Here is a 25,268-nt window from a genome sequence, read left to right as displayed (position 1 = left end):
AAGTTAGAACACTGGCCCCTTATTGTGATGTATAAAAGTGCACACGCAAAAAATAAGTCTTCTGGTGTTCAAAAGTGGAATTAGTTTAGAATTATTATTGTTTATATAATTTTTCACATTGTACATGTGAAGATTTGAAACCAAACCATTGCTGAATTTACTTAAAAGATAGGACTGCAGACAACATTATTTCAGTTCAATCGTTTGAGCCTAGATATGAGTATTCACTAGTGGTCTGTCTCACATCTTAACTCATAAAACCTAACCTTCCCACGTTTAGGCCTCACTCTGGGCACTAGTCCCCAAAATCCTCAGAGTCAAAGATGGCTCATATGGCACTAACATGTCAGAGAGATTTACTTTGGCACTAGGCCACAGAGAGACTTGCACACAAGCAGATCTGCTTTAAAGTCTCAGAGCCACATTAGTCCAGTCTAATGTGGTTATACTTCCTGATTCCCGTTGGAACCCGAGCACCGAGCAGCAGTGTTCATTACCACATGCATAAACTGAATGACATAAATCTAGTTTTCTCTTACAAATAAAGCCATTTTAAAATGTATCAGAGATTTAATGAACTAAACTGAAATAAAAAGAGAATTGTTTAAGGCTCCCTATTCTGATTTGAATTTTGACAGTGTTTCTTTGATATTAACCATGGTTAATATCAAAGAAACACTATCAAAATTCAACGTTGAAACAACGTTGAATCAACGTTGTTTCACGTTGATGTGAGGTTGATACAGAATTGAGTTTTCAACGTTGAAACAATGTTGAAAATTATTGTTGATCTGATGTTGTTTCAATGTACAGATAGGCGTTAATATCAACGCTATTTCAATGCTGATCAACACGAGCAACATGTTGTTGATTCAATGTCAGATATCAACGTTGATTCAACGAAAAGCCTGATGGAACATATAACGTTGATTCAATGTCATTTTGCTATCTGGGCAGCAATTTGTCATAGACACAGGCATTTGAGGACCCAAATCTAGAATGTGGTCTTCAATCCAACTTAATCTTAAACTGGAATCAGTAATGTAGTATGATAAAGTGATACATATCTGAGGCCTGAGTGTTGTCAGTCATCCTGCCGTGACTCCTGCTGCAGTACCGTGTTCATTCAGAGTGGGTAAAACCTCTTAATGAAATTTTCCCCTTTGTGGAAGTGCATGCTCGGTGCTTATTACATTATGTCACTTTTTATCAGTGAGCTTTGAAGCGCACTTACTGCTTTGTTTGGGAAGAACTGGGAGGAGGCCCACGGATCTACACTTTTAAACTCTTTAATGCAATTTAACAATGGCACATATTCTTTTCACGTTTCATTGGTGTCCCATACGTGTGAAATTGCAGTGGCTTGCCTAGCCGGAGCGACACAGCGTAACTGAGGCAGGGTCACTGTGAAGCGCCAGATGTGGGAGGGAGAGCACAATTAATTGCTACACATTGTTCAGTGGGTGTGTGTGCCCCTTCACTGAATTAACCACTCTGAATGGGAGTGTTTCAATAACTGGAATTAGGTATGAGTCTCCTCGCTCACAGCTGAAGCCAACTGCAGACATTGGCTCCAATTAACTTGCATTGACCTGGATTCACACGGTTAACTTAGTGTATGAAACACGAAATATGCACAAACAAAAATAATCCTTGTTCTTAGACTTACCTTTTTTTTCTTTTTTTTTTTAAATCTATACTCCTAAATTTTGAACTTTTGATTTACATGATGATAGTCATTAAAATTTGGTTACTTCAGTTAGAGGAATACACCCCTGAGAGTTGAAGTTGAAGTGATGACCTGAAGGTGGTGCATTAGGTGAAAATGGCAAAGCAATTAGAGTGACAGTGTGAGCTCATCAAGGTACAACTTAATATTGTGTGTTGTGGCTTGTGCTGCCTTGGAGGAGTCGTCACAGCAGGCCCAGAGCAGAGGTAATGCACATTAATGACACTTGGATGGCAGGCATCAGGAACATATGGTGCTCTTCTATATGGACATCATACAATTAGGGCCACTCCAAATGGAAGGTGACACAAAAATTAAGATGCATCTTAAGTACCTCATTTGAATCAATTACAGGTAATATAAATGCAAGATTCAATAATATGTCAATTTTGATCCGAAGCAGTTTTTCTTAAACGGTGTGACGTGGACCACTGGCCAGCTCCTTCTGGTGGTACTCAGGCTCCTCTACATTTCTAATGTTTGCTTAATTTAGAGTACATTTTATCCATGGTTTTGTCCACCTTTGGGTTAGATCTATGTGCTTTAAAATGCTACTGTAGAATTGTTGCAGTTCTTCTTTAGACTAAGTTCAGCCGTAAAATTAGTCTGGAGTAGTTCTGTTTAAGACCTGGTGATACTAGAAAAGACACATATTTTCTTAGGTGGGACTTGTGAAATGTTTGAGAATCACTGCTCTAGTTGCATGTAATGTCATAAATTTAAGTTTATGGGTTCATATTTGGAATCTATTTTTTAATATATACATTGTTTTTAAACACAGCCTGGCCATATTTGCCATCATGTTGTAAGTATCCCACAGTGGTGAGGTGCAATATTGATCACACTGTAGTTTTGGGTGAGGACAGGGCACCTCCTCATCCCTCCACCTGTCTCCCTGACTGTTCCTGAGGTTGATGTAGGAGCTAGGTTGGAAGATGCCGCTTGCCCCAGGGGGAGGGGCGGGGCTCTGCAGTGGAGTGACCCAGCTTGTCGCTCGCTGACCTGTGAGAGGAACATTATGAAGTGTGAGTGGCTGTCACTCTAACCGCTTGTGACAGCATGGCTCCCGGTGCAGCTGTGCCATCGTGCCCCAGTCTTAGACCCAGAGCCCAGCGAGTGAGGGGGTGAGATGTGGGGGGCAGAAGATCTCCTGTACGGGATAGTGATTATGTTTCTGTTGGAAAGGACAAAGTGTAGTTACTTTAATTAGGCGTCTTTAGTCTTTAGTTCCTCAGTCCATCAGGAGGACTTCCCAGGTGCTGGGTGTTAAGAACAGCTGTAGCACAAAACTTTGGATTCATTTAATACAATTATTGCAATTATAAATTATCAAATAACCCCACTCAAACTCTTTTCGCCACCCTCGGACCTAAACATTAGCTTCACATTCAGATATTTCCATATATTACAAATATTTGTGTCTACCACGGCTTATTTATCTTTTCTGGTAGAGGGTCCATCATCTGCTTGTCCCATGGAGACGTCATTGCTTTTTCAAGCATGTTCCACAGTATGGCATTAAACGTATCTTTTCTCGTGAAGACAAGCAGGTGACACATCAGCCCAAGTTAGAACTATAAAGCCCAGCAAAAAAAACAAAATACAATATGACCAACTTGAACAGGATACATGATAGATACTAAAGATACATTAAGGCCACACGGATGCCTGACTAGAAGAGGGGTCTAAAATCAAACCCAGTCGCTCCAATTTCCAAAGGGAGTGATTGACAGGCTGATTAACCAATCAGTCCGTTCATGTCCAAACAAACATGGTGGCTTACGAGGAAAGAATGAAAATAATACAGACTGAGAAACTTTGCCAACTTCTGCTGAGTCAACAAGCGACTCGCTAAACTCTGTAAATCTGAGGTAAATGAAGTTATATATTTTGTTCTGAATGTTCTGAAAATATTTGAGAGATGTCTTTCGCATTTGAGAGACACGTGACACAAAGTCTTCTGCATGTGAGAGACACGTGACACAAAGTCTTCTGCATGTGAGAGACACGTGACACAAAGTCTTCTGCATGTGAGAGACACGTGACACAAAGTCTTCTGCATGTGAGAGACACGTGACACAAAGTCTTCTGCATGTGAGAGACACGTGACACAAAGTCTTCTGCATGTGAGAGACACGTGACACAAAGTCTTCTGCATGTGAGAGACACGTGACACAAAGTCTTCCGCATGTGAGAGACACGTGACACAAAGTCTTCTGCATGTGAGAGACACGTGACACAAAGTCTTCTGCATGTGAGAGACACGTGACACAAAGTCTTCCGCATTTGAGAGACACGTGAAACAAAGTCTTCCGCATGTGAGAGACACGTGACACAAAGTCTTCCGCATGTGAGAGACACGTGACACAAAGTCTTCCGCATGTGAGAGACACGTGACACAAAGTCTTCTGCATGTGAGAGACACGTGACACAAAGTCTTCTGCATGTGAGAGACACGTGACACAAAGTCTTCTGCATGTGAGAGACACGTGACACAAAGTCTTCCGCATTTGAGAGACACGTGACACAAATTAGTGGCGGTGGTTTAACCGGTTCATGCTTTCGATGCCCCCCAATAGTCCGATTCCAGACCCCTGAATTTGAACAGAATGTAGGAGGGGCTGGCTGGTCAGGCAAGCCATGCGGTGGTGGCGGAACCCACACTTAATGTAACTAGAAAAGTTACATTAAGATAAGAAAACCTTTATTTGTCCCACAATGGGGAAATTCCAATGTTGAAACACAGATTAGGTGCAGAAACAGATTAGGCACAGAAGTATAATAATAAAGAAACAGATAACTAAAAACAAAAACCTCTTATACTCTTAATAAAAATAACAATAAAACTCTTAATTACAGCTGTTATATTGACAGACATTGCACATGATTATGAAGCTGAATGACACATGTTCAGAGCTAACAGTGTTTGTTGTAGAGTCTGATTGTGATTTGATTGTGTCTGATTGTGTCTGATTGCGCACCTTTAAATAACGCTGTTCTGTAACCGTAGCATTCTACAGGGAATCAAAGACTTAAGCACAATTTTTTAAAATATGAACTTGAAATGTTTTTACATCCTGGTGGTGATTTTTTTGGTGTTTTTCCCCCCGTTTTAAGCTCATAAACAGCCCTTAATATTGTTATCCATCATTTCTCTCTCGGCTCTGGTCCGTGTCTGAACCCTCCTCTCCCATGTCACAGCTGACCTGGTCTTCTCCACAGGCCTCTGGTTGCGCCCAGCTGGCACACTGTCCTGTGTAGAGGCAGTGCCAGCTCTACTGGTGCAGAAAGTGCCACACCAGGCAGACAGGCCCAGTGTCAGCAGCAGCCGAGGCTGTCCCCCGGCTCCACATCCAGCAAACATATGCTCACCATGAATACAGCACCCTGCACATGCACCAGCATCAGCTGACTAATGCCAAATATGTTTGGTTCGACAGGACCAGGGACCATGTTAACTGGGACAAAAACATATTGCACACCAGAATGGTTCAAACATGCATTCATGAGAAACCAAAATGAAAGAGGATACTACTATTTCGCTGATCGAGAAAAAGTAGTATTCCTGCAACTCTACAAACCTCAAAGTGTTTCATTGTTTGCAGTCGGCTTCTTGAATGGACATCGTCTGGAAAACAAGTCGTTTTTTGCCATGGTTCTGTAATGATCTCAAATCATTATCAGATATTGTGCTTTTGGTTTGTTTTTATTTTCACAGATTTATTCTTTTCTTCTTTTTCTTTCATTTTTTGCATGATGTTTTGATCTAATTCCTATTGATTCAAATTGCATGACTCCTTTTCCTACTTTTACAGCCATTTTTAGTATAATTTAGTATAGTATAGGTAAATGGTATTATATTTAATATATATTTCTGGTATTAAATGGTTCGGCACAATCTATTTCAACTACTTGAACATTTTGAATTAGATGATTGCAAGGGAAAATGCGCTTTGGTATAATTTACTGAAAATTAAACTTATGGATTTGAATATTTTTGATTTTGTGTGGCCATCCAAACTTCCGCGTTTGTGTTTGTAACTGCATGAAGGACCTCTTCCACAGAGACCCCCAATTGTGTTGCCGTCGCCCACCGGGCTCACTGAAGCGGGGCCTATATGCTCACTGGCATTTCACACACTTGATTGTGTGCAAGTAAACACACATGAAGTGCATTTACCCAGCTGGGGCCCTCCTCTATGCACACACATGTAAATATACACATGAACATTGACATTATGTTGGATATGGAAACAATGGTCACGTCTTCTATGTATAGCTTCAATCACTGTATCCTGCCGCACGTGCATTTCAGTCCCGCTCTGCTGTCCCAAGGATATGAGCTGCACTTCCGCATTAAAAGTTGTTCAACATCGGCTTTTGATAATCAAGACAGAATCCAATTGAGCTCTCCCAAGCGTAATACTCTCGCCTTTTTTTGTGCTCACTTTTTGAGGAGACGGGGGCTTGTACTGTTTCAGCTCATCCATCTGTGAGATTCTCCGTTCCCCTTTTCCAGTCCTGCCATCATCTCACTAATGGTGTTTCTATCTCTTCTCCATAGGTGGCAAATGAAGCTTTTAAGCAGGGCGGAGGCGAGGGGGAGAGCTGAAAAGATTAATTGACTTTCCGGGGAGCTTCACTTATCCTCCTCTGCCACCTTTGACTTGTCAGTGTATTTGTGTTTTGATTACATGATTATATCACCGTTATTGCTGCAATTTGTGGTCTGTTCCAAACTGTGTCTGAAAAACATCAAACTGTGTCCCATTAAGCCTTTCATCCACAGTGGCCTTATGGTACATTTGTGCACTTTGGGTACTCTTTACTGAATCGTAACTTCTGGTAAAATAAATATAATTATGCAGAGGTTCTATAGTATGACCAATATATATCCAAACAACTAATAATAACCTTTCTTCTAAAACTTTTCTCAATCTATCCTTTGCATCAAATTAGTCTAATCTCTGATCCAAATCAGAATTGGAAAAAAATTTATTGCTATTGTCAGTGAATAAAAACAAGATTCACACAAACACAAACTAGGAACTTTCTTGGGTGATAGGGTGCAACATGAAACAGCAAATATACTCGCAAAAATGATAAGAAGGCATGAATAAAAAACTGGGTAAGTAAATAACACAAAAAATTATACTTGACAATATATTCACACAATTTACAGTTGACTGAGATAGAGTGCAAAAACAAGATTTTCCTCCTCTGGAAAGTAATTTATGGACCAGAAACACTAAATATTGTATGCATAAAAAATATAACCTAGACTCGGGCAAGTGACATTTCAGATTAGGCTTTTGTTGTCTGAATTTATGTTAATTATATGACAAAATATACCTAAAACTCCACATCTCTTTGCTTCATCCACAGACTTTTAGCACTTTCAGCGTGTCGGAGACAAGAGTCAAATGTGTGAATGTACAAAAAGTTGACTCCTCGCGCCCCCCCACCCCCTGTCGTCCCACTGCTGTAAAAGTCCACCTCCCACAGCTGCACTCTTCCCTTGTCACACCCGTAATGTCTTTGTCAGGGCCCGTCTGCTACAGATTTGTCCGTCTCATTTGGTAAGTGTCCGAGTGGCAGGTCGAGCTGTAGTGCCACCGGCCGTCCTTGTCTCTGTCTACTCTGAAGGTGGTGGGATCTCTGTCATTGTCACTATGTATTTTATATTCTTAGACTCAACATCTGACAAAAGAAAATATCTGGAAGTAAAAGACATGCAATGATTTCCTATGGTGTAATATCTTCTGCAAGAAAAAGATAAGTACTTTTATATTCTGGTGCTCTAATTTGCATAAAGACTTCATAACAATTAACACAATGTGTTTAGTTCGATCAAGTGCTGGTGCACTTGAGTGCAATTTGGTGCAATTTGTAACGTTACCACTAGATGTCAGCATGTTGTACAGCACTTTGCCCTCCAAAAGTAAACTATGTCAGAACTTTCTACTGGGCATTGAGAAAAATCTGTTCATTCAATCCAGATGTTTTATTTTAATTTCGGAACAAGTCTTTATATAATATGTCTTGAATTGTGTATAAATATTAAAATCTCCACTGTTGTGATTAGAGTGACATTAGATAACATGTTGAAGAGATATTTAAAGAACCAGAAGAACCTGTGATGAGAACATTGTTGTCCATTGTTGTCAAAGAAGACAATAATTATGACAAAGCTCTAATTGTTGGAGACAGTTATTGTTTTTGCGGAGCCTTGTCCTTCTTCCTTGCCTTTCATGTCTTCCCTGCCAACACTTTCCTCTTCCTTTATCTGTTGTTTGGTCTAGGCTTGTCACTCCACTGCAATCATCCAGGCAGGGGGGCTTGTCATCTGAATGTACTCATATCCCTCAATGCAGTGTGTTCAGAGCACTACTGCACTTAAATGTCAGAGCTGATGAGGCTGCCACACCCACCTGACACATCTGCTTCTGCTGCTAAAAGCTTTTATGGACCAAAGTGTGAGCCTTCAGCATGATACAAATTAAACTTTGTTGTGGGGATTAGGGCTGTAAACAGACAACTTTTGGTGAGGCCATAGTCTGTAATCAGTTGCCATCTAGTGGTTATTGTGTGATTACATTTTTTGTATTGTATTTCCATATGGTATGTACAATACAAGTGTGAACATGCTATGAGAACTATAGTAAATCAATGTAATGGCAGGTTAGAAAGAATGATTTAGAGTTTGTGGCAACAGAAGCACCAAACCAATACTAACGTGGAAGTGTATGAATGAATAATGAACCCAAGTAGGGGGATTTGAAATCTAGAAACTGAAAGAAATTATTATTTGCCATATTTAAATACACTATATTCGGTCTCTTTTATGTCTAAACAATCAGAATGAATTAACCTTTTTATTTGTTAATTAAAAACAACAATCAGTTGTCGTCATCTTTATTTGTAAAACCTTGGCAGTCCAGTCCAATAAATTTTCTGTTCACCATCTATTCACAATATTTACACAGCAATGGAAACACACTTGCTACCCAACTGCAAGTATAATATGTACAACAAATGTCTTTCTGCATAGCACAATATACAGTTAAACTAGCTGTAGCTTATTTCAATAATGTACAAGTTGTGTTATTAAATCATATTTACAGCTCCTACGCCAACTAGCAATGCAATTCCTTTGCATACCAGTGTAATCCACAGTGTAATTGTCCTTAGATGCACAATATAAATATTTGGTTGTACTTCATAGCAACATCACATAACATTATTACAGTACAATGCTACCCTTATAAGTTTTGTCATTATTTACTGAAAAACTCAGCACTGTAGACACAAAGAGAGAGAGACGTCATCCTCTGATACTAGTGCTACCCATAGTGTCTAAACTAAAGACTGCAGTTAAAGCATCTATGTGACATACAGGTTAGGATTTTGTGTCAATACATACAACAGATACATTTGCCAGAAACGTAAACGGCTGCTGCAAAAGAAAAGCAGAAAATGTTGTTTTTGCACCAGTTTTAAATTGTGCTAAATAATAACTGTCAATGCACACAAAGGAAATGGCACAGTGATTTTAAAAGAAAAATCTAATATCGGGGTATATGTTACTTTTCTTAAGCAGTGCGACAAAATTAAAGCGAGTAACACTGTAGTAGTAATACTGTAGTAGTAGTAATAATAATAATAATAATAATAATAATAATGTGAAAACTACTTTTTGGTCCACTATCTCTACTACTACTTCTAAGCTTGATTATAGCTGGACAAAGCTTTTAATTGTACAGTAATAATTTATAGTGCAACTCTTTTTTATTGTATTGACTTTTTAAAATTTTGAATGTGTTGGTATTGGTTATGTGCCCGTTGCTAATTGATTATTTACACTTTCATGAGTCCTCCTCGTTGACTCTTTGTATTTGGTGTGTGGTCATTGTCTTTAGAGCCTGTGTGAACAATGCGGCTCGGACTCGGGACTTTCTTCATCCCTCTGCGCTGCGCCAGGCCGGAGGACTGGACCGGCTCAAGGACAGGAGCTGGAGTACAGCGTCTCAGCGCACAATATGTTGCCGACAGTGCCCCCTAGTGCAACAACACAGAATCACAGGCATAAATCTCTGCCCAATATGCAGTAGCTTATCCTGTATGTATGCAGAGCCATCTACTGGTCAAAGAAAATACAACAAGACACCTAATACATGATTAGATGTGAATATCATCATTTAATTAAAGTGAAATTGCATTGATTCATAAATATCAAACCTGACTTACTTTAACACTTAAAACATCTCGCCTTGTCAGAGATTTGTCAGAAAGCTTGTCTCGCTCTACAATCCATGCATGACGCAGGACCTGAACAGACCCAACAGCAACAGAGAATAAATATAAATATAAATAGAACAGTTTATAGTGTAATAATGTAAGACAGACAGTACCTGTGGAGCAGTGAGTCGCTGGTGTGGGTCCACATGCAACATCTTTGTAACAAGATCCTGATATAGAAACATATAAACGCACTTATGTGGATGAAGCACATAAAACAAAAAATAGAGCTGTAGTTTGTGAATGTTTTACCTTTGCTGTATCTGACACCAGGTCCCAATTCCCTCCAGTGATTACGACTTTACCACATCCAATTTGGGCAAGAATTTCCTCTGCTGTGTTGTTGGGACTGCTCGCAAATGGACTGAAACTAAATCAGAGGAACAAGATAGAGTGAGAAAATAAGAAACTATGCAACCCAGAAGGATTCGAATGTGATAAAGAACTGACCCAGCGATGATGGTGTAAAGCAGAATCCCTAGACTCCAAATGTCACACGCTGCATCGTAGCCTTGTTTCTTCAGAACCTGAATACAACATGATTTGTGCACGTTTGAATCTATTCAGGGGTGTAATTACCTATTTGAATAAGTGCTTTTGGATAAATTATAATTGCCATTACCTCAGGAGCCATAAATGTAGCGGTGTAGCAGGGAGTCATCAGTAAACCATTTTCAGCTCGGAGCTGTTTGGCAAAACTAAAATCAGACAACCTAATGCTTTCAGGCAGGCCACTGTCATCAGCATACTGGATATTGCTGGGTTTAAGATCTCGATGAACAACCTATTGGAAAATAGACATGAATAATGCATTTATGTAACAAAGGAATGTATAACAGCCAACATATACTACGTAATTTCCCTTTTTTTCTTATTTATGAATTGCAAGATATAAATCTCACAGTAAAATAACTTTTTCTACAGATGTATATTAAATGTGCACCCTATACATTAAGTTTACCACTTCGCAATCGGTTCTGGTGTAAACAATAAATCATAGAAAATATATTTCATATGATATTCACAGTTTTATTTCCTACTATTAGATTACAACTTACCCCTTGGGAGTGTAAATATTCCACAGTTTTCGTCAGCGTGCAAATGATGTCTGATGCGTCTCTCTCTGTAAAATGTGCCATTGTGAAAACTCTGTCCAGGAGCTCATTTCCTCTCAATAGATCTTGAACCAGATATGCACTCTGTCCATCATCAAAAACCTAAAAGCAAATCAAAGATACACATGTACACAGTCAATGTATTAATAAGATATTTCCATTGATAAGCTTGTTAATGTTATTGTGTTGTCATTCTTTCCTGCATCAACTTACATCTTTTAGAGTAGAAATGTTTGGATGTTGGCCATAACGCAGCAGAATCTCAATTTCTTCAGAAGGATCCTTTCTTGTTTTGTCAATAATCTACAGGGAAAAAATACAACACAATTATAGAACAAATGAAATACCCCAAAGCAGGGGTATCCAAACTTTTTTCACCGCGGGCTGCATTTTGAAACTTATACGGAGCAGAGGGCCACAAACAACCAGACAAAGTTGAATTTGTCAAATGACAATCATCATTCAAAATTTTGCATTTGACATTGTTTCGATGAGCCTCCACACCTTTAAAACTTAAAAATTCTTGATTTTTTTCAGATTTTAAGGTAAAAAGTACTAGTTTTTGTTGTTTGGACAAACTTAGCAGGAAGCCGGAGGGCCACATTTGGCCCCCAAGCCGAAAGCATTTGATTACCTTTACACAATACTCCACAGCAGTAACTCTGTGCAGACATCTCTTACAAACGGATGTGGTAGTCTGTACAATTTCTTCTTTTAGTTCATAAACATCATTGAATGCTACATCCCCTCGAAGATGCTATGGGCAGAAGACAGATTGTTGTCACAATGTTAAAATCTATTTTGATACAAAAGAAAGAGCTTGATAATTGATATATTTGATACCATAGTGGAAAAAAAATACATCTGTCATAAAGTGCAGTGATGTAGTCCTAAAGTAAGCTCCTGACTGCTTTATATTTTCATTATTTTAACAAACCAAAAACAAAAAACCCAATATGTGCATTGGCATATACACACATAATCTTATATTACTTCTAATAAAGATGAAACAAACAAGATATTTGAATGATTATTCAGAAACTTTGTCCAAAGATATCATACAAAATCAATATTGATTCATGTCAGCATGCCCAAATGTGTCTTGTTTCGATACTAGTTTTATTATCAACAAGTGTCTGGGAACTCCAGAAAGAGCTTGTTGACATCATGTTAAAGGTGCAAAATGTAACTTTTCTGATGGAGGTTTCTGCCAACTCCTCGTGTCCATTGAGATGTTATTATTTAGCCTAAATGTTCCACCTGCAGGTGGATCACTGACTTCCTGACCTGACAGACCAGAGGCAGTGCCTGTGGCTGGGGAAGAATGTCTCAGACACTCGGACTACGAGCAACAGGAGCTCCACAGGGCTGTGTACTTTCTCGACTCTGTAAAACTGATCATGTTTGCGGACGACACCACCCTAATCGGGCTCATCTTGGACGGGCATGAGTCTGTCTACAGGAGGTGGACCGGCAGTTGTCCTGGTGCAGCGGTAACAACCTGGAGCTTAACGATCCATCGGACCAGAACCTCCCACCACAAGAACGGTTTCTTTCCTCTGCCATTGGACTCATGAACACTTAACACCTGCCACTTTAACTATTATTCAAACTATTCACGCACTGTTCACTTTCTGCACTATTCCGACCATCTGGTACATACCAAGTTTATTTTTTACCTTGTGTTATTAGAAAATTATACTTAAATTATGCTTGTTTAGAATCTTTGATTCTAAAGACGTTGCAATTATTATTATGTCATTGTTGTATGTTGCACCTTAAGGCTGGAACAAGTTCCTATGTTTGCAAACTCAATTGACAATGGACAATTTTCTGATTCTGAATGAGAACTATCCATTTTCATGGAGACAAGGTCAGATCTGCGGAGAGGTGAGCCTGCAGTGCTCACAGTAAAATGCCTGTAAATGCCATACTGTGGAACATTCCAGGCAAAGCAATAGCATCCCAACGGAGACAAGCAGGTGATGGACCCTCCAGCAGAAGTTACATAGTGCTCATTTAATGAAATTTAGTTATTTTAGTGATTGTTTGATTGATTACCTGTGTTGTGGGGTTGACATTGTTCACTTCATTTTGAGAAGGTGCCACAATATTAACACTGGCCTCTTGAGTTGGATTGGTTGCTACAAAGCTGAAGCCACGGAACAACTGATGTGTGTTTGCGCTGGGAGGAATCCCTGGAGAATCTTAACAGGGAAAACAAACATTTTGTCACAAAAGAATACCAGTGTAATTGAAATGACACCGAAAAAATGTACTGTCATTATTGTTGCTCCCGCTACCCCTGCTCTCTTCGAGTAGAAGCTCTTACCTGTGGGAGTCCTGGAGGTGAACTCAGGGTCAAAGTGGAAGGTGTCCTCAGGTCGCCCCACTGAGGGTTTAAATGGAGGCCTCATCTCTTTTTTGTACAATTTCTATAGAGCAGCAAAATAAGATAAATGTTGTCATTTCAAATATAAATGGCATTCAAACTTAAGGATAATACTCGATGTTTGCATTGTATTAAATATGGCCAGCAGGAGGCGCCAACGGAAAAGCATTAGTCTGGTGACTTTCTATAACAGGCAAAAGAGCCATCAAAGCCTGAAAAATGCAAATAGATTAGTTCTAACCATAAATTAGGAACTTTTTCAGTTATAAGTTATAAACTATTATTTCTGCCTTTACTAGTATTACAAATACAACAACAATATCTCTGCTCTAAATATTTATACAATGAATACTACACTACACTATATCACTGTTATAAATAATACATACACTATTTGAATACAAGTACAGTTTTACTGAGTATATTAACAATACTGGGTTTTAAGGAGCCTGCACGCTTGTAAAACATTATATGATATTATTTTATTGTCCCAGTATCAAAATACTAGATCAATTTGATCGCTCTTTCAAGCACCATTATTATGAAGTGTAAAAATGTAAAAGTGTCAACGTGATTTAACTGTGTAATGTATTGTATAATGTAAATGTAGTATTTGGCAGCAAACATGCTCGTTTGGTTGTCTGTGCAGGATAAGCCAGGGATACAGAGCCGATGATGGTGGATTTTGTCAGATAAGAGAGCATCACGTTGGATAAATAGAAGGATGAAGGAATAGAAGGAAGATGCGCCCATTAAGAATTACATAATTTGGTTGATCAGTAATTTCTTGAACAAAAATAGATTAACAGGTAGTAAAATAGAAGAAGTAGAAGCAGAACAATACATCATTGAATGTGCTGTGTGGAAAAATAACATAGCAATAGCAATACAAATGAGCCAAACACAATATATTTCATAATCCGTTGCTGTCAAAATGGAAGGTTCATTATTCAAAAAAATGAAATGATCTTTGTCTCACTGGGCCTGATAAAAAAAGAATGTGTGCTTGGGATTTTATTTTTTGTGGAAGATATATTGCAACTGAAAAGTACCTCTTTAACAAAAAAATAACTCCCATAATGTATTTTTGAGCCAAGTAATGTGTGTTTCAGCTACTGTTATTTTATCTTTTGTCAGCATTAAATACCCCACTCACGTTCCAGTTGATTGATGCAAAGAAACGATGTCTCTTTATCTCTTCCACTCCATCTGGCCCTGCACCTGTGTTAAATATGGGAAATATAATTGGATGAAATACGAAAATTGTTTTTGGAGGAGGTTAGCAATTCATTATTAAAAGGGCTCCTCTAAAATGAAATGGGTCAACTGGTTTAGACTGGTCCTTCAGTGAATATAATTGAGTCATTATTTATGTAACGTACCGAGTCGATTAACAGGGTTTCTCTTGAAGAGTGCTCTTAATAAACTCTGCACTTCAGGACTGAGGAACTGTGGCATTCCCAGTTTCGCCCTGCACACAAAAAACACAGAAGCATGTGTGGTCAGGAACAGCCTCTTTATAGTACATATTGTTCATTCTGAGGTTGTTGTTATGAATTTACAACAGAATATAGCTGGAGTACTTCTTAAAGCACTTACTTCAGGATGAGTGCCATAGTTTCCTTGCGATCTTTTCCTTGGAAAGGTAAGGATCCTGTCAACATTTCAAACTAAAAAATAAAACAAAAGACAGTATATTTATATGATGTGAAAAGCCCTGATTACACACCATGAGTTGGCCAGTGGGCTTAGAGGAGGTCTAGTTAGCATAAGGGCAAACTGAAATGAATGTTTTGCCCAACAGAGCGCTGTCATAGAGCACAAGCCCTCTTTTCTGTATTTGTGAAAAAACAAGTGGTATATAGCAGATGTGTATTTATTGAAAGTGATGAGATCTAGATAATCTGCCAGATTTGTTCATTAAGCAACCGTTGGCAGAAGAAAGAAAATTAACAAACCAGAACATGTGCCTATAATCCAACGGGCTGATAAGATATGGTAAACTGGTCTCTTTCAAAGCAGCTCAAGTGACGCTGTAATTCCAATACAACACATGATTTTTAGTCTTTAAAATCATAAATAATAGACTTAACACAGAGAACCCGAATGTCAATAAATAAGTATAATGAGATGGAACAAACACATGTCATTAATAAAAGCTTATGCTTCTATTATTTGTATTGACCAGAACTTCTCGCCACAAGAACCGTTTCTTTCCCTCTGCTGTTGGACTCATGAACACTTCTTAAACACTGTCACTTTAACTATACTTTAATCATTCACTGCACTGTTCACTTTCTGCACTACATATGTAGATTCACCTGTGCATTTTGTGTACATAGTAAACCTATTCTTATTTTCATATTATAGAAGATTTAAATTGCTTTTCTTTTTGATTTTATATAGGCTGTTTTATCGTTGTTCATTGTTTTATGTTGCACCGTATCCCCAAAGCAAGTTCCTATTTTTGTGAACATTTTATGAACCTTTTCTGATTCAGATTCTCACCATCAGGACTCCAAAGGACCACCAGTCTGCACTCTGAGTATGTCCTCTTCTGTTCACTACCTCAGGAGCCATGTACTCAATTGTGCCACAGAAGGAATATGCTCTTTTGTCATGCTCAATGGCCTCTTTACTTAGTCCAAAATCTGAAAACACAGAAAAGAAACTTACTTGGTTGTAGGGACAAAATATTACACTATAGAACAAGTATTTGAAGTCAGGTAGAATCACCGACCAGTTATCTTGATGTGTCCTTCTTCATCCAACAGAATACTATTTTAGAAACAAAAAAACATGTTAATATCATTGTAAAGATGCCAATCTTGTGTATCATCAGTGTGTAATGTACTTTTCTGGCTTTAAGTCTCTGTAGATGATTCCCAAACTATGAAGATGGTCTAAAGCCAAGGCCAACTCTGCAAGGTAAAATTTCACATCTTCTTCTGTAAACATCACCTACGAGAATACAATTCAACACAAAATAAAACATTTGATTAATTTATAAAATAAATGTGCAAAACACATTGCACTACAATTTCTTACACCAAATTACTTCTTAATGCAGCAGTAATTGTACCAAGTTCATATTCCTAAGCCAGTCACTTTTTTCTTCATATGTTCAAAAAGCCATGTTTACCCCGGCCTCAAAACACATTCCCTTCAAAAAAGAAATGTGGATGATGCCCAAATGGCCCTGGCACCGGAAAACTACTTTGGCTATCAAACTAGCACACATAACATGGGTCCCAACTGGCACATGTTTATCCTGACTACCTCTTTTCTTACCACAGAACAAGTACCTTCAACACTGAACAAGGGCAGGACAAGTTAGTGCTGTCAGTGTCGTTCTTGTGGCCTTTACCTTTCATGGAGCCCATAAGCTGTCTGATTCCTTCAATCATATTTCAAAATAAATATATATTTGGGTGTTTAAACCTAATCTATAGATAAAGTCCATTGTTCATACAGTATGTCTTAAAGCTTCTCCATCACCAAAGGAAACAGTGATGCTTCAACTGAGGGTGCAAGTACTAGGGAGGATATCTCATAGTTTCCCAACTTACAGAAAGTAAAATTAGAATGTCTTCTAAAAATAAAGCTAGCTTCTGAGAAGATTAATAATGAAATGCTTGGAGGATTTGAGCAGACCCACCTCCTTTGACAAGCGAGTGAAAAGGTCGCCTCCTCTGAGGAAGTCAAGGATCAGATAGAGTTTCCCCTCCGTCTGGAAAGCTGCACAAACACAGTGATGCAGCACATTTCCACATATGTAGAATTTATGAATTATATTTAAATTGTAAACATTTTCATGAAAATGAAATGATATTGATAGCAGTCATTTAGAAATGATCCCCAAGCCTTACCATAGTGCAGTTTAACTATAAATGGGTGATTAACTTCTGCCAGAATGTCTCTCTCCATTTTTGAGCGCACACGGTCTCGAACTGAAAGAAACAACATATGAATATACTATCAGTTCTTGAAATGCAAACATCTGTAATGTGTTTCCAGTTTTATGTCAAAAACAATGATGCCAGTGGGTTGACACGGTGAATTATTTAAACTTTTGACGTGCAGACAGCTCAGACAAAGAAACTAAAAATGCAGCATCGGAATGTCTGAAATAATCCCACTGACAAACCAAACAATCTGGTGAACAAACCCAAATCCCCTGAAAAGTAGGCCACTATTAAAACAATTCAAAATCTTATTCTGTCTTGAGTTTGATGACAAGCTTTTGTATATGTTCACTTTCAGCATAACATTAGATTTAGCATTAAGAGAACTAAGTTTACCTTTGAGTGTGGCTTTTTTAAGAACTTTCATGGCGTACAGCTGCCCTCTGTCTGCTCCTCGGATCTTCCTCACCAGAAACACCTGTAATAGACATATAACGTAAAGTGATCATAGTTATTATATCAAACATTTATGAAACTGGCACATTTGCATCCATAACACAGCCTACTGTATGTGCAAACATTAAAATCCCAGTGGGAGTAATTATGGACCCAGCCAAGGTGTGCTGGGAGAAAACAGGTGGCCAAGCTGCAGGACGCGATCCCAGCTGAGCCAAAAGTCATGGGTTATTTATATCTAGCGCTTGTCAGAGAGAACACTACTTGCACAATGACCTGCAGCATATATAAGGGGAATCAGTCTAGTCCTTTGCCAAGTGTGTTTACATACCTTTCCATAGGAACCCTGGCCAAGCACCTTGAGCAGCTGGAACTGTGAAGGGTCTGCTTTCTCACAGCCCTCCCTCACATTGTGGCTGATGTCAAACTCCTTCAATATGCTGTCATCCTAAAAGAAAAAAAGCTAAGTCAGAAGATGTCAAGGACACTTCACTTCAATAAAGTGATCAGTACAAATCTGATCAAAAAGGACAATCAAAAGCTTCAATCCAAGCAGTCACTAAAGGGTAGAGATGGAATATCCTGCTGTGATGTCATCTTGTGCTTTTGAGACTGACTGGGAGATACAAAAAGAATAATGACCAAAATGTTTATGCTGAGCCTCATGTTGAGCTGACGTTTCAGAGAAGGTGACATTTGTGCACATGACATCAAAGCAGCACACTGCAGATACGAGTCAGCAGCCACACAGACCAGCAGACAGGCAGTCATGAGACACCACCAGGCAGACAGACTTCAACTTGAATTACCTTCATTTGGTCACAATAAACAGCCAGGAGACTGGCTCCTTTGATTTCTATAAATATCCTCAAGCGCAGGTAAATGTGCTGAGGACAGCGTGAGGGCATCTGGCACTTGCCATGGTGGTTATAAATAGACATCACAGTGCATTCATTAGGTCAATTTGTTCATTTTTGATTAGTCTGTCTCGCTGCTGACCAGTCTGCTCGTTTGTTCCCATCTGACTCACAGAGTGCACTTCAGTTTGGCCTGTACCCATCTGTCAACATGTGTGGCCTTTTGTGACCGCATGGGGTGATGGCACAGCCTCCAACGCAGCATGTCATTTTACAATCACATTATCTCTGTCTGCTTAAGCTACGAACTAAGTTAACTTTGTGTTTTGACCAAGCAATGAACACTGTAGGCAGAGCGCAGCGGCGACGCAAGCCGACTGCAGTGCGCACGCACACAACATAATCCCCTGTCTCTCCTGGACAGAAGTTAACTTCTCTCTCGCCACGAGGGAAAAAGGATTCTCACCTCGAGCTGATTGAAGCTTGTGTTGTTCTTGTTCCTCGCGGCTTTGTTCTTCAGGTAAATGGAGAACCATCTCCGTACGGTGAATTTACGAGTGCTCGTATCCATGACAATGGGTGGTTTTGCTTTGTCTCTATCCCATAATGGTGAACATGATCCCTCCGCGGAGGTCCTTACGACAGATGTAGAAACAGAGGCAGAAACTTTCAAATGATGGTCTATTTGCCTCGCGCCATGTCCTCTGGTCCATCCAGAGAGTGGCCGTTTAGCTTCTCCGTCGTCTCCATTTGGCCCTTGGCCCTAAACTCTGCCTTCTCTCTCGTGCCAGCTGCAGTGAGCAGCACTGTCCGAGCTGAGGAGCGGACGATGCTAAGCGGTCACTGCTGATGGGCTTGTCCTCCCGCTGCGTGATGCTGCGTGATGCTGCGTGATGCTGCGTGATGCTGCGTGATGCTGTGATGCTGCAGGCTGAGATGTGATAGAATTACGTGTTGTGCTGATTCAGTGGAGAGCTGGGAGTGAGTTCCCTCTTCAGTCTCTCACACGTGTCTGCGCGTTGATCCCGCTGCGCTGCTGTCGCTCTGCAGAAACAGTCACATTGTGTACCTCAGAGCGCCTCACACCCTCCTCCTCCCGTGTGCGCTCTGGTGTTGCACTCACGTCCCTGTTTCTCCCATCAGAATATAGCAACAGCTGGGGAGGTCACATGGTCACGTCCTGATACCTCTGTCTGTCTGCATCCTCTTGTGCTTTCTCTTTGGTACCAACATGACACACACACAAATACACACTGGGCAGATTATACTGCGCCACATAATGACTGCAGTGGGTAGTTTAGGTCATTTAGAGGAAGTTACTTACCTCAATTTGCCACCAATGTCAATAGCTATGCCATGTGTAATATGAACTGGAATGTAGAGGTATTTAGATTTGGCACATCAGCACCTTTTCAGAACTGCAGTGTTACATAACAAGGTACAGAGAGCCAGAAATATGAGACCAGAGCAAGGGAAGTGATCACTGGGGTTCTCAAATAAAAAGAGAATACGGACATGTGCAGTGGCATGTGTAACTGACTCTACCAGTATTTTAAAGGCTAAATTTAAAATGATAAACTGCACAAGGTTTTTGGCCCATGGGTGGTATTAGACACAAGTGATTTGCGCTGCACTTTTTCACAATATGTCCCCATGTAATGTAATGAAACATTCAGTCAGTCTGCTGCATGAGCACTGTAGCTACAGAGATGATTCAGGATTACTGGCCTGTCTTTGTCCCATTGGGATTAAGGCTCTGTAAGAAGATCACCACATTAATATTTACACACTGTCAGGGAAATGGCCGGGCAGCCAGACAAAAACACTTTTAAATCAAACCCAAGATGTCCAGTCTAAAAACAGATGCTTTGCTCGTTTCACTGCATACATTACTGATTCTTAAATAAACAGAGATATTGTGAACAATAAATTAGTAACGTACAAACAACACAAACACAACTGTGCAGTTTTATTACAGTTAAAAGGCAGATATTAAAGTTTCCTGCATAATTTGATTACGGTTGAAAATGAATTACTTCACATTCAATGATTCGATGATTATTACCCGAAATGCAATAGGCTAAAATTCATCACAAAAACACAAATCCCAGGAGGTAAAGACTGTAAAGACGCTACATTAAAACGTTTAACAGAAGGCAATACTTGGCACTGGCAATTCAATATAATTTGATACAAAAGAGGTATAACTGTATGCTATTGACATATTATTAGTCTTATTATTATTATTAGTGAAATTAGTTACATATCAAGTAATGTCATCAAGCACTGTGCATACTACCCGTTTTCCAAAAAGGGATAAAAAAAAAAAAGAAAAGAAAAGAAAGAACGCACACACAGATGCTCATATTGTCCACAGATGTTGTGCCTGCATGATGGGTGGATAGTAGACTGGAACCTCCGGGTCACAAACACTGAAGCCAGGCTTTGCTACAGTCGTCACCGAAGAGTTCACAGGTTTCTCTCTGAATGTTTTCTCACAGTCCATCAAAGAGAAGTCAGAGGTGAAACAGATCTCAATCTGACCCAAAATCTGATAAGCAGCATTCTACAGAAAACATGGAAAGATGTTACAAAATATGAATTGAAAAACTATAAAATATTTTCCATGGTCATACCTTTGAAGGGTGAACACACTGGTACTTCATGTTGACGCCATAGAAGGTATCAATAACCTCTTGAATGTGACCAAACTATAGAAAATCACAGAAATTAATAATCATGCAAAAGATAATACATTTGAATATGCAAGACTTGCTTACAGGGTAGTACTGTTTAGAAGGGGTGACGTCAAACTTCTTTAAAACACTGTAAAAAACAAAATGATGTAAGTCTGGGTAGGTAACTTAACCCTCAAGCTTCCCTTTTTGGCCATTATATGGTTTCATTTGATGCTCATGATACCAAATTATGTGACCAGGCATATTTTTAGTTCCTTTTATTTATTTATTTTTGCCAATGCATTAAGGACATAAATGTCCACTTGTAAAAACATGTCTAAAACCATTATAGATACATTCAGCTTAATCTGAAGATCTATCCATGCCCTAGCCAAAATTGAGATAGAGATTTTTAAAAGTTTAAAAACGTGTATTTGGAATGTGTATTTCCAATACCAGAATGTATTTGGAATACATTGTGGTATTTGAGCACACAATTTACACTTCAAACTGCACAGCTCCTGTGGTAAGTTTAGCATGTAAAATTTTCTTTGTCTAATCAGTGATTAATAAATCAAATAAAAAAAATAAAACCATTAGACCATTTTTAAATATGGTATTTTTGCACTATAAAAGATTAAAGTGAACTATTACAAGTCTTCAGAATATAGTACTCTGATTGGACCATGTGACAGAAATATGGCGCAAAATACATTTTATACACTGCCTAGAACACATAAAAATATACCTCATTCATTTCTGGCTTTGATTTCACAGGAGATATATCAATATTTACATGTGAAATCAAAGTTTTAAAACTGGCACGTTAAAGTTTTATTTTATCTATTACAATTATTGATAGATTTTTTAATATTTTTTAAAAATTTGAATTTTTCTTATACACATTATATTGTAATTTAATTTGAAATGTATCTTTTGATAGAAAGGTTCCATTCAAAGTCATTTCAAACTCACCCCAGAGCATTGACAAGACTGAAATGTGATGCTGAACCAATTTAGAGGGAGAGGTCTGAACTACAGGGTAAACTGTTTTTAGACATAATAAGATTGGATAATGTGTTGCAATATGTTTGCAATGAAATGATGTTTGATAATAAATGATTGCAGGACAATTCAAACTACGATTAGATTGTGATGTATCTTGAGTCCGAAGTGAGATTTTTTCAAAGGGAAGCTTGAGGGTTAAGCAGATTAAATTATGTAATAATTGAACAGGTATAAACAGTGACTGTGGAGCAGTCCTTTGTTAACATGTTATACCTGTCCAGGTCCACTTTATGGTACAGTTCCAGGGCTTTGCCGAAATATTTATGTTCACTATTCAGAGATTCAGCTTGGGCAGCACATGTTCCATGTTTGTTCCATTCATACATCCTGCAATGGGGAAATTACCAGAAACAGGTTACATTACACATTACAATTATAAGTCAAATAACTTGGTTTTGTACTGCATGTAAACATTGAGCACATTGTTTAAAATAAAATAAAACTACCAAAATTTTGGAGATGCAGGACTGATTAAATCTGGCCAGCTTCTCTCCATGTCTGGAAGTAAATCCTGCGATATGAACCATAGAGCGTAAATATGGATTGAACACATGGACGTACTCCATATGACTAATAAGGAAATTGAAGACAAACCTCTATCAAAGATTCGTTGAAATGCCAAGTTGAATTACACTCATTTCCATTGTTGGGCCTAGATAAGAATTGTTTGAAAAGAAACAAGTGTTGAATATCAGAAGTTGAATAGAGGAAAAATAAGGAAGAACCAATCTTACCAAAGTCCATGTAAAGTCCAAGTGTCAATTTTAGAATGACATTTCTCCATCTGAAATGAACAGCATTAACTTTTATTTGGAATATGATTATTTGATAAATGTTAAATGGTCACATTTATATAGCGCTTTTCTACCATCAAGGCACTCAAAGCGCTTTACATCAAGGAACCAGTCACCCATTCACTCAAACATTCACACAGTGGTATTCAAGTTAAGTGCCTTGCCCAAGGGCACAACGGCAGTATTCACATGAGGCAGCTGCAATCACACCACCAACCTGCGGGCCAGTGGCTCTGACCACTAAATGTTATGGATGTATTTGAGCATAGGACTGTATTAAACAGAAAAGACACTTGAACACAAAAACATCTCTAAATTAATTTGTCATAACATTGTTACAACTGTAGTTCAAAAAATTATCTGAAAAGTGCATACTTGAACCTTGGATATGTCACTTCTCAATGACACATTCTTAGGTGAACCACAGTCATGTGACTGAAACTACATTTACTGACCACATGACTCTAACTACTGTCATGGCTTTCTGGAAATGCCACACACAAAAACACAAAATATAATCCAGTCCAGATCACATACTCCACAGAAGGTCGTGGGCCAGTGGTGTGTCAAGATCAGTTTAGTCCATGTGTGTCTGAAAGATTAGAATAACATTGTAAGGCCTTGGGCTGACAAACTGTTTTATTTCGCAATAAAATGTTTACTTACTGAGGTGACAGGACAAAGGCAGAAGCTGTGGCTGCTGCCAGGAAGAGTAAAAGAAACAGCTTCATGTCTGACCTGCAGCACAACCATTGTAGTTTGTAATAAACGCTTTTAGTCTCACCTTCAATGCATAAAAACATGTAGGCTATTGACTAAAAATAGGTCATAGAAGACCAACATTCAGGGTGAGGCAAATGTTTTAAGATCAAAGATGAGCAGCTTTAACTTGTAGCGTATTACACAATAATAACAACGTTGGTGACATCACACCTATTACACCTATACTTTACTGGAACAGCAACAATACACAGACATAAATTGTACAGTAGCAGGATTATTGCATTTTAAAAGGTTGGAGTTGATCAGGAAAGGAGCCGACACTCACCCGTAGAGAGCAGAAAACAGTGTGTGCACTACAGCTCCTCCAAAGTCTTTGGTTCAACCTGCTGAGCTGGTACTATTGTTTATGTTTCATACTTCCTTATTGCGCTGTGCGTCCAGCCAATCACATCCTCCGAACTTTTTAACGCAGCGTCACGTGACGACTTTCCACTCTTTATTCCATATTAGGTTTTAGGTATTATATAGGTTTACAGACTGTTTAACAATTTCGATATGCATTCCTGTCTTTTTTAGTTAGAATTGTTGTTTCGGTTTTGACAGTATAACCTATAATAAGCAGAAATTGCAAGCTTCGCACATCGACCAGCAGGAGGCACCATACAACAACACAGGAGAAAAACAAACGACCACAATAATATTCACAATAATATTCTATTTCACTACAACTATATTATGAAGTAAATGTACACAAAGTTAAAGCATAGGCCTTCTAATTTTGAGTAACCTATTACTGTGACGACTTGGAGCAAAAAAAAAATGTGTTTTTGATTTATCTTAACCTGTTTAATAATTTAATAATGAATAATTATAATAATAATTGTTATAACAATACCTTTTATGTTGCTTTTCTTTTATCTTCATTTACAGATGTCTTAGTGCCTCTAGTGTCCCTCCAGTGCTGCAGGAATAGCAGTAACTGTAGCTTCTTTTAAAAATAGTCTCTGGCCAAAGTTCAGCACACATCACAGTTTGGAACAAGCTGTAGATCTGAGAGGAAATGTATGAGGACCAACTCATGTGCACTATATGCCCTAAAAATACATAGACCAAGGAGCCTAATATATTATGTGAACATACTGAACATACTGCAATGCATCAGTTTAACAAAAAGGCCAAGCACTGTGCAAATTTTGTTTTGAGTCTAAAGCAACAGGTGCAAAGTTGTTGTTCGAAAAAGCCTACATATAAGC

The 25,268-nt window shown here is 38.7% G+C and overlaps 2 protein-coding genes across 2 annotated transcripts; both read right to left on the bottom strand.

Annotated features, from left to right (window-relative positions):
* Positions 1-8,633: 8,633 nt before the first annotated feature.
* Positions 8,634-19,871, bottom strand: rps6ka2 (ribosomal protein S6 kinase, polypeptide 2). Its single transcript, XM_072464863.1, has 22 exons — positions 19,219-19,871; positions 18,227-18,343; positions 17,836-17,917; positions 17,404-17,484; positions 17,193-17,272; positions 16,389-16,495; positions 16,275-16,312; positions 16,043-16,185; positions 15,134-15,204; positions 14,917-15,005; positions 14,691-14,755; positions 13,475-13,577; positions 13,204-13,349; positions 11,777-11,899; positions 11,356-11,445; positions 11,086-11,244; positions 10,650-10,811; positions 10,478-10,554; positions 10,280-10,397; positions 10,141-10,197; positions 9,977-10,057; positions 8,634-9,787 (listed from the first exon to the last, which is right to left on the bottom strand). The coding sequence occupies exons 1-22, from the start codon at positions 19,321-19,323 to the stop codon at positions 9,587-9,589; spliced, it is 2,295 nt and encodes a 764-aa protein (XP_072320964.1). The 5' UTR covers positions 19,324-19,871; the 3' UTR covers positions 8,634-9,586.
* A 1,186-nt stretch (positions 19,872-21,057) lies between these two features.
* Positions 21,058-24,429, bottom strand: rnaset2 (ribonuclease T2). Its single transcript, XM_072464920.1, has 10 exons — positions 24,341-24,429; positions 23,959-24,030; positions 23,830-23,884; positions 23,233-23,282; positions 23,093-23,150; positions 22,945-23,009; positions 22,712-22,825; positions 21,533-21,578; positions 21,389-21,463; positions 21,058-21,318 (listed from the first exon to the last, which is right to left on the bottom strand). Exons 2-10 carry the CDS (start codon positions 24,021-24,023, stop codon positions 21,115-21,117), a joined length of 732 nt encoding a protein of 243 aa, XP_072321021.1. The 5' UTR covers positions 24,024-24,030; positions 24,341-24,429; the 3' UTR covers positions 21,058-21,114.
* Between the last annotated feature and the right edge of the window lie 839 nt (positions 24,430-25,268).

The sequence above is a fragment of the Eucyclogobius newberryi genome, unplaced genomic scaffold (genome assembly GCF_026437365.1).
Source record: "Eucyclogobius newberryi isolate DKJ021-1_F unplaced genomic scaffold, fEucNew1.0.hap1 SCAF_5, whole genome shotgun sequence".
NCBI lineage: Eukaryota > Metazoa > Chordata > Actinopteri > Gobiiformes > Gobiidae > Eucyclogobius > Eucyclogobius newberryi.
This window is presented reverse-complemented; position numbering and strand designations above follow the sequence as displayed.

Excerpts from the sequence above, each read along its gene's own strand:
- rps6ka2 (XM_072464863.1), bottom strand. The coding sequence starts at position 19,323 with ATGGATACGAGCACTCGTAAATTCACCGTACGGAGATGGTTCTCCATT. Across the intron at positions 15,205-16,042 it reads GGTCCTTTGGAGTCCTGATG|TTTGAAATGTTGACAGGATC; the intron begins GTGAGAATCTGA and ends TTTATTTTTTAG. Across the intron at positions 14,756-14,916 it reads AAACCCTGTTAATCGACTCG|GTGCAGGGCCAGATGGAGTG; the intron begins GTACGTTACATA and ends TATTTAACACAG.
- rnaset2 (XM_072464920.1), bottom strand. The coding sequence starts at position 24,023 with ATGAAGCTGTTTCTTTTACTCTTCCTGGCAGCAGCCACAGCTTCTGCC. Across the intron at positions 22,826-22,944 it reads CCTGCATCTCCAAAATTTTG|GATGTATGAATGGAACAAAC; the intron begins GTAGTTTTATTT and ends TCCCCATTGCAG. Across the intron at positions 21,579-22,711 it reads CATAAAGTGGACCTGGACAG|TGTTTTAAAGAAGTTTGACG; the intron begins GTATAACATGTT and ends TGTTTTTTACAG.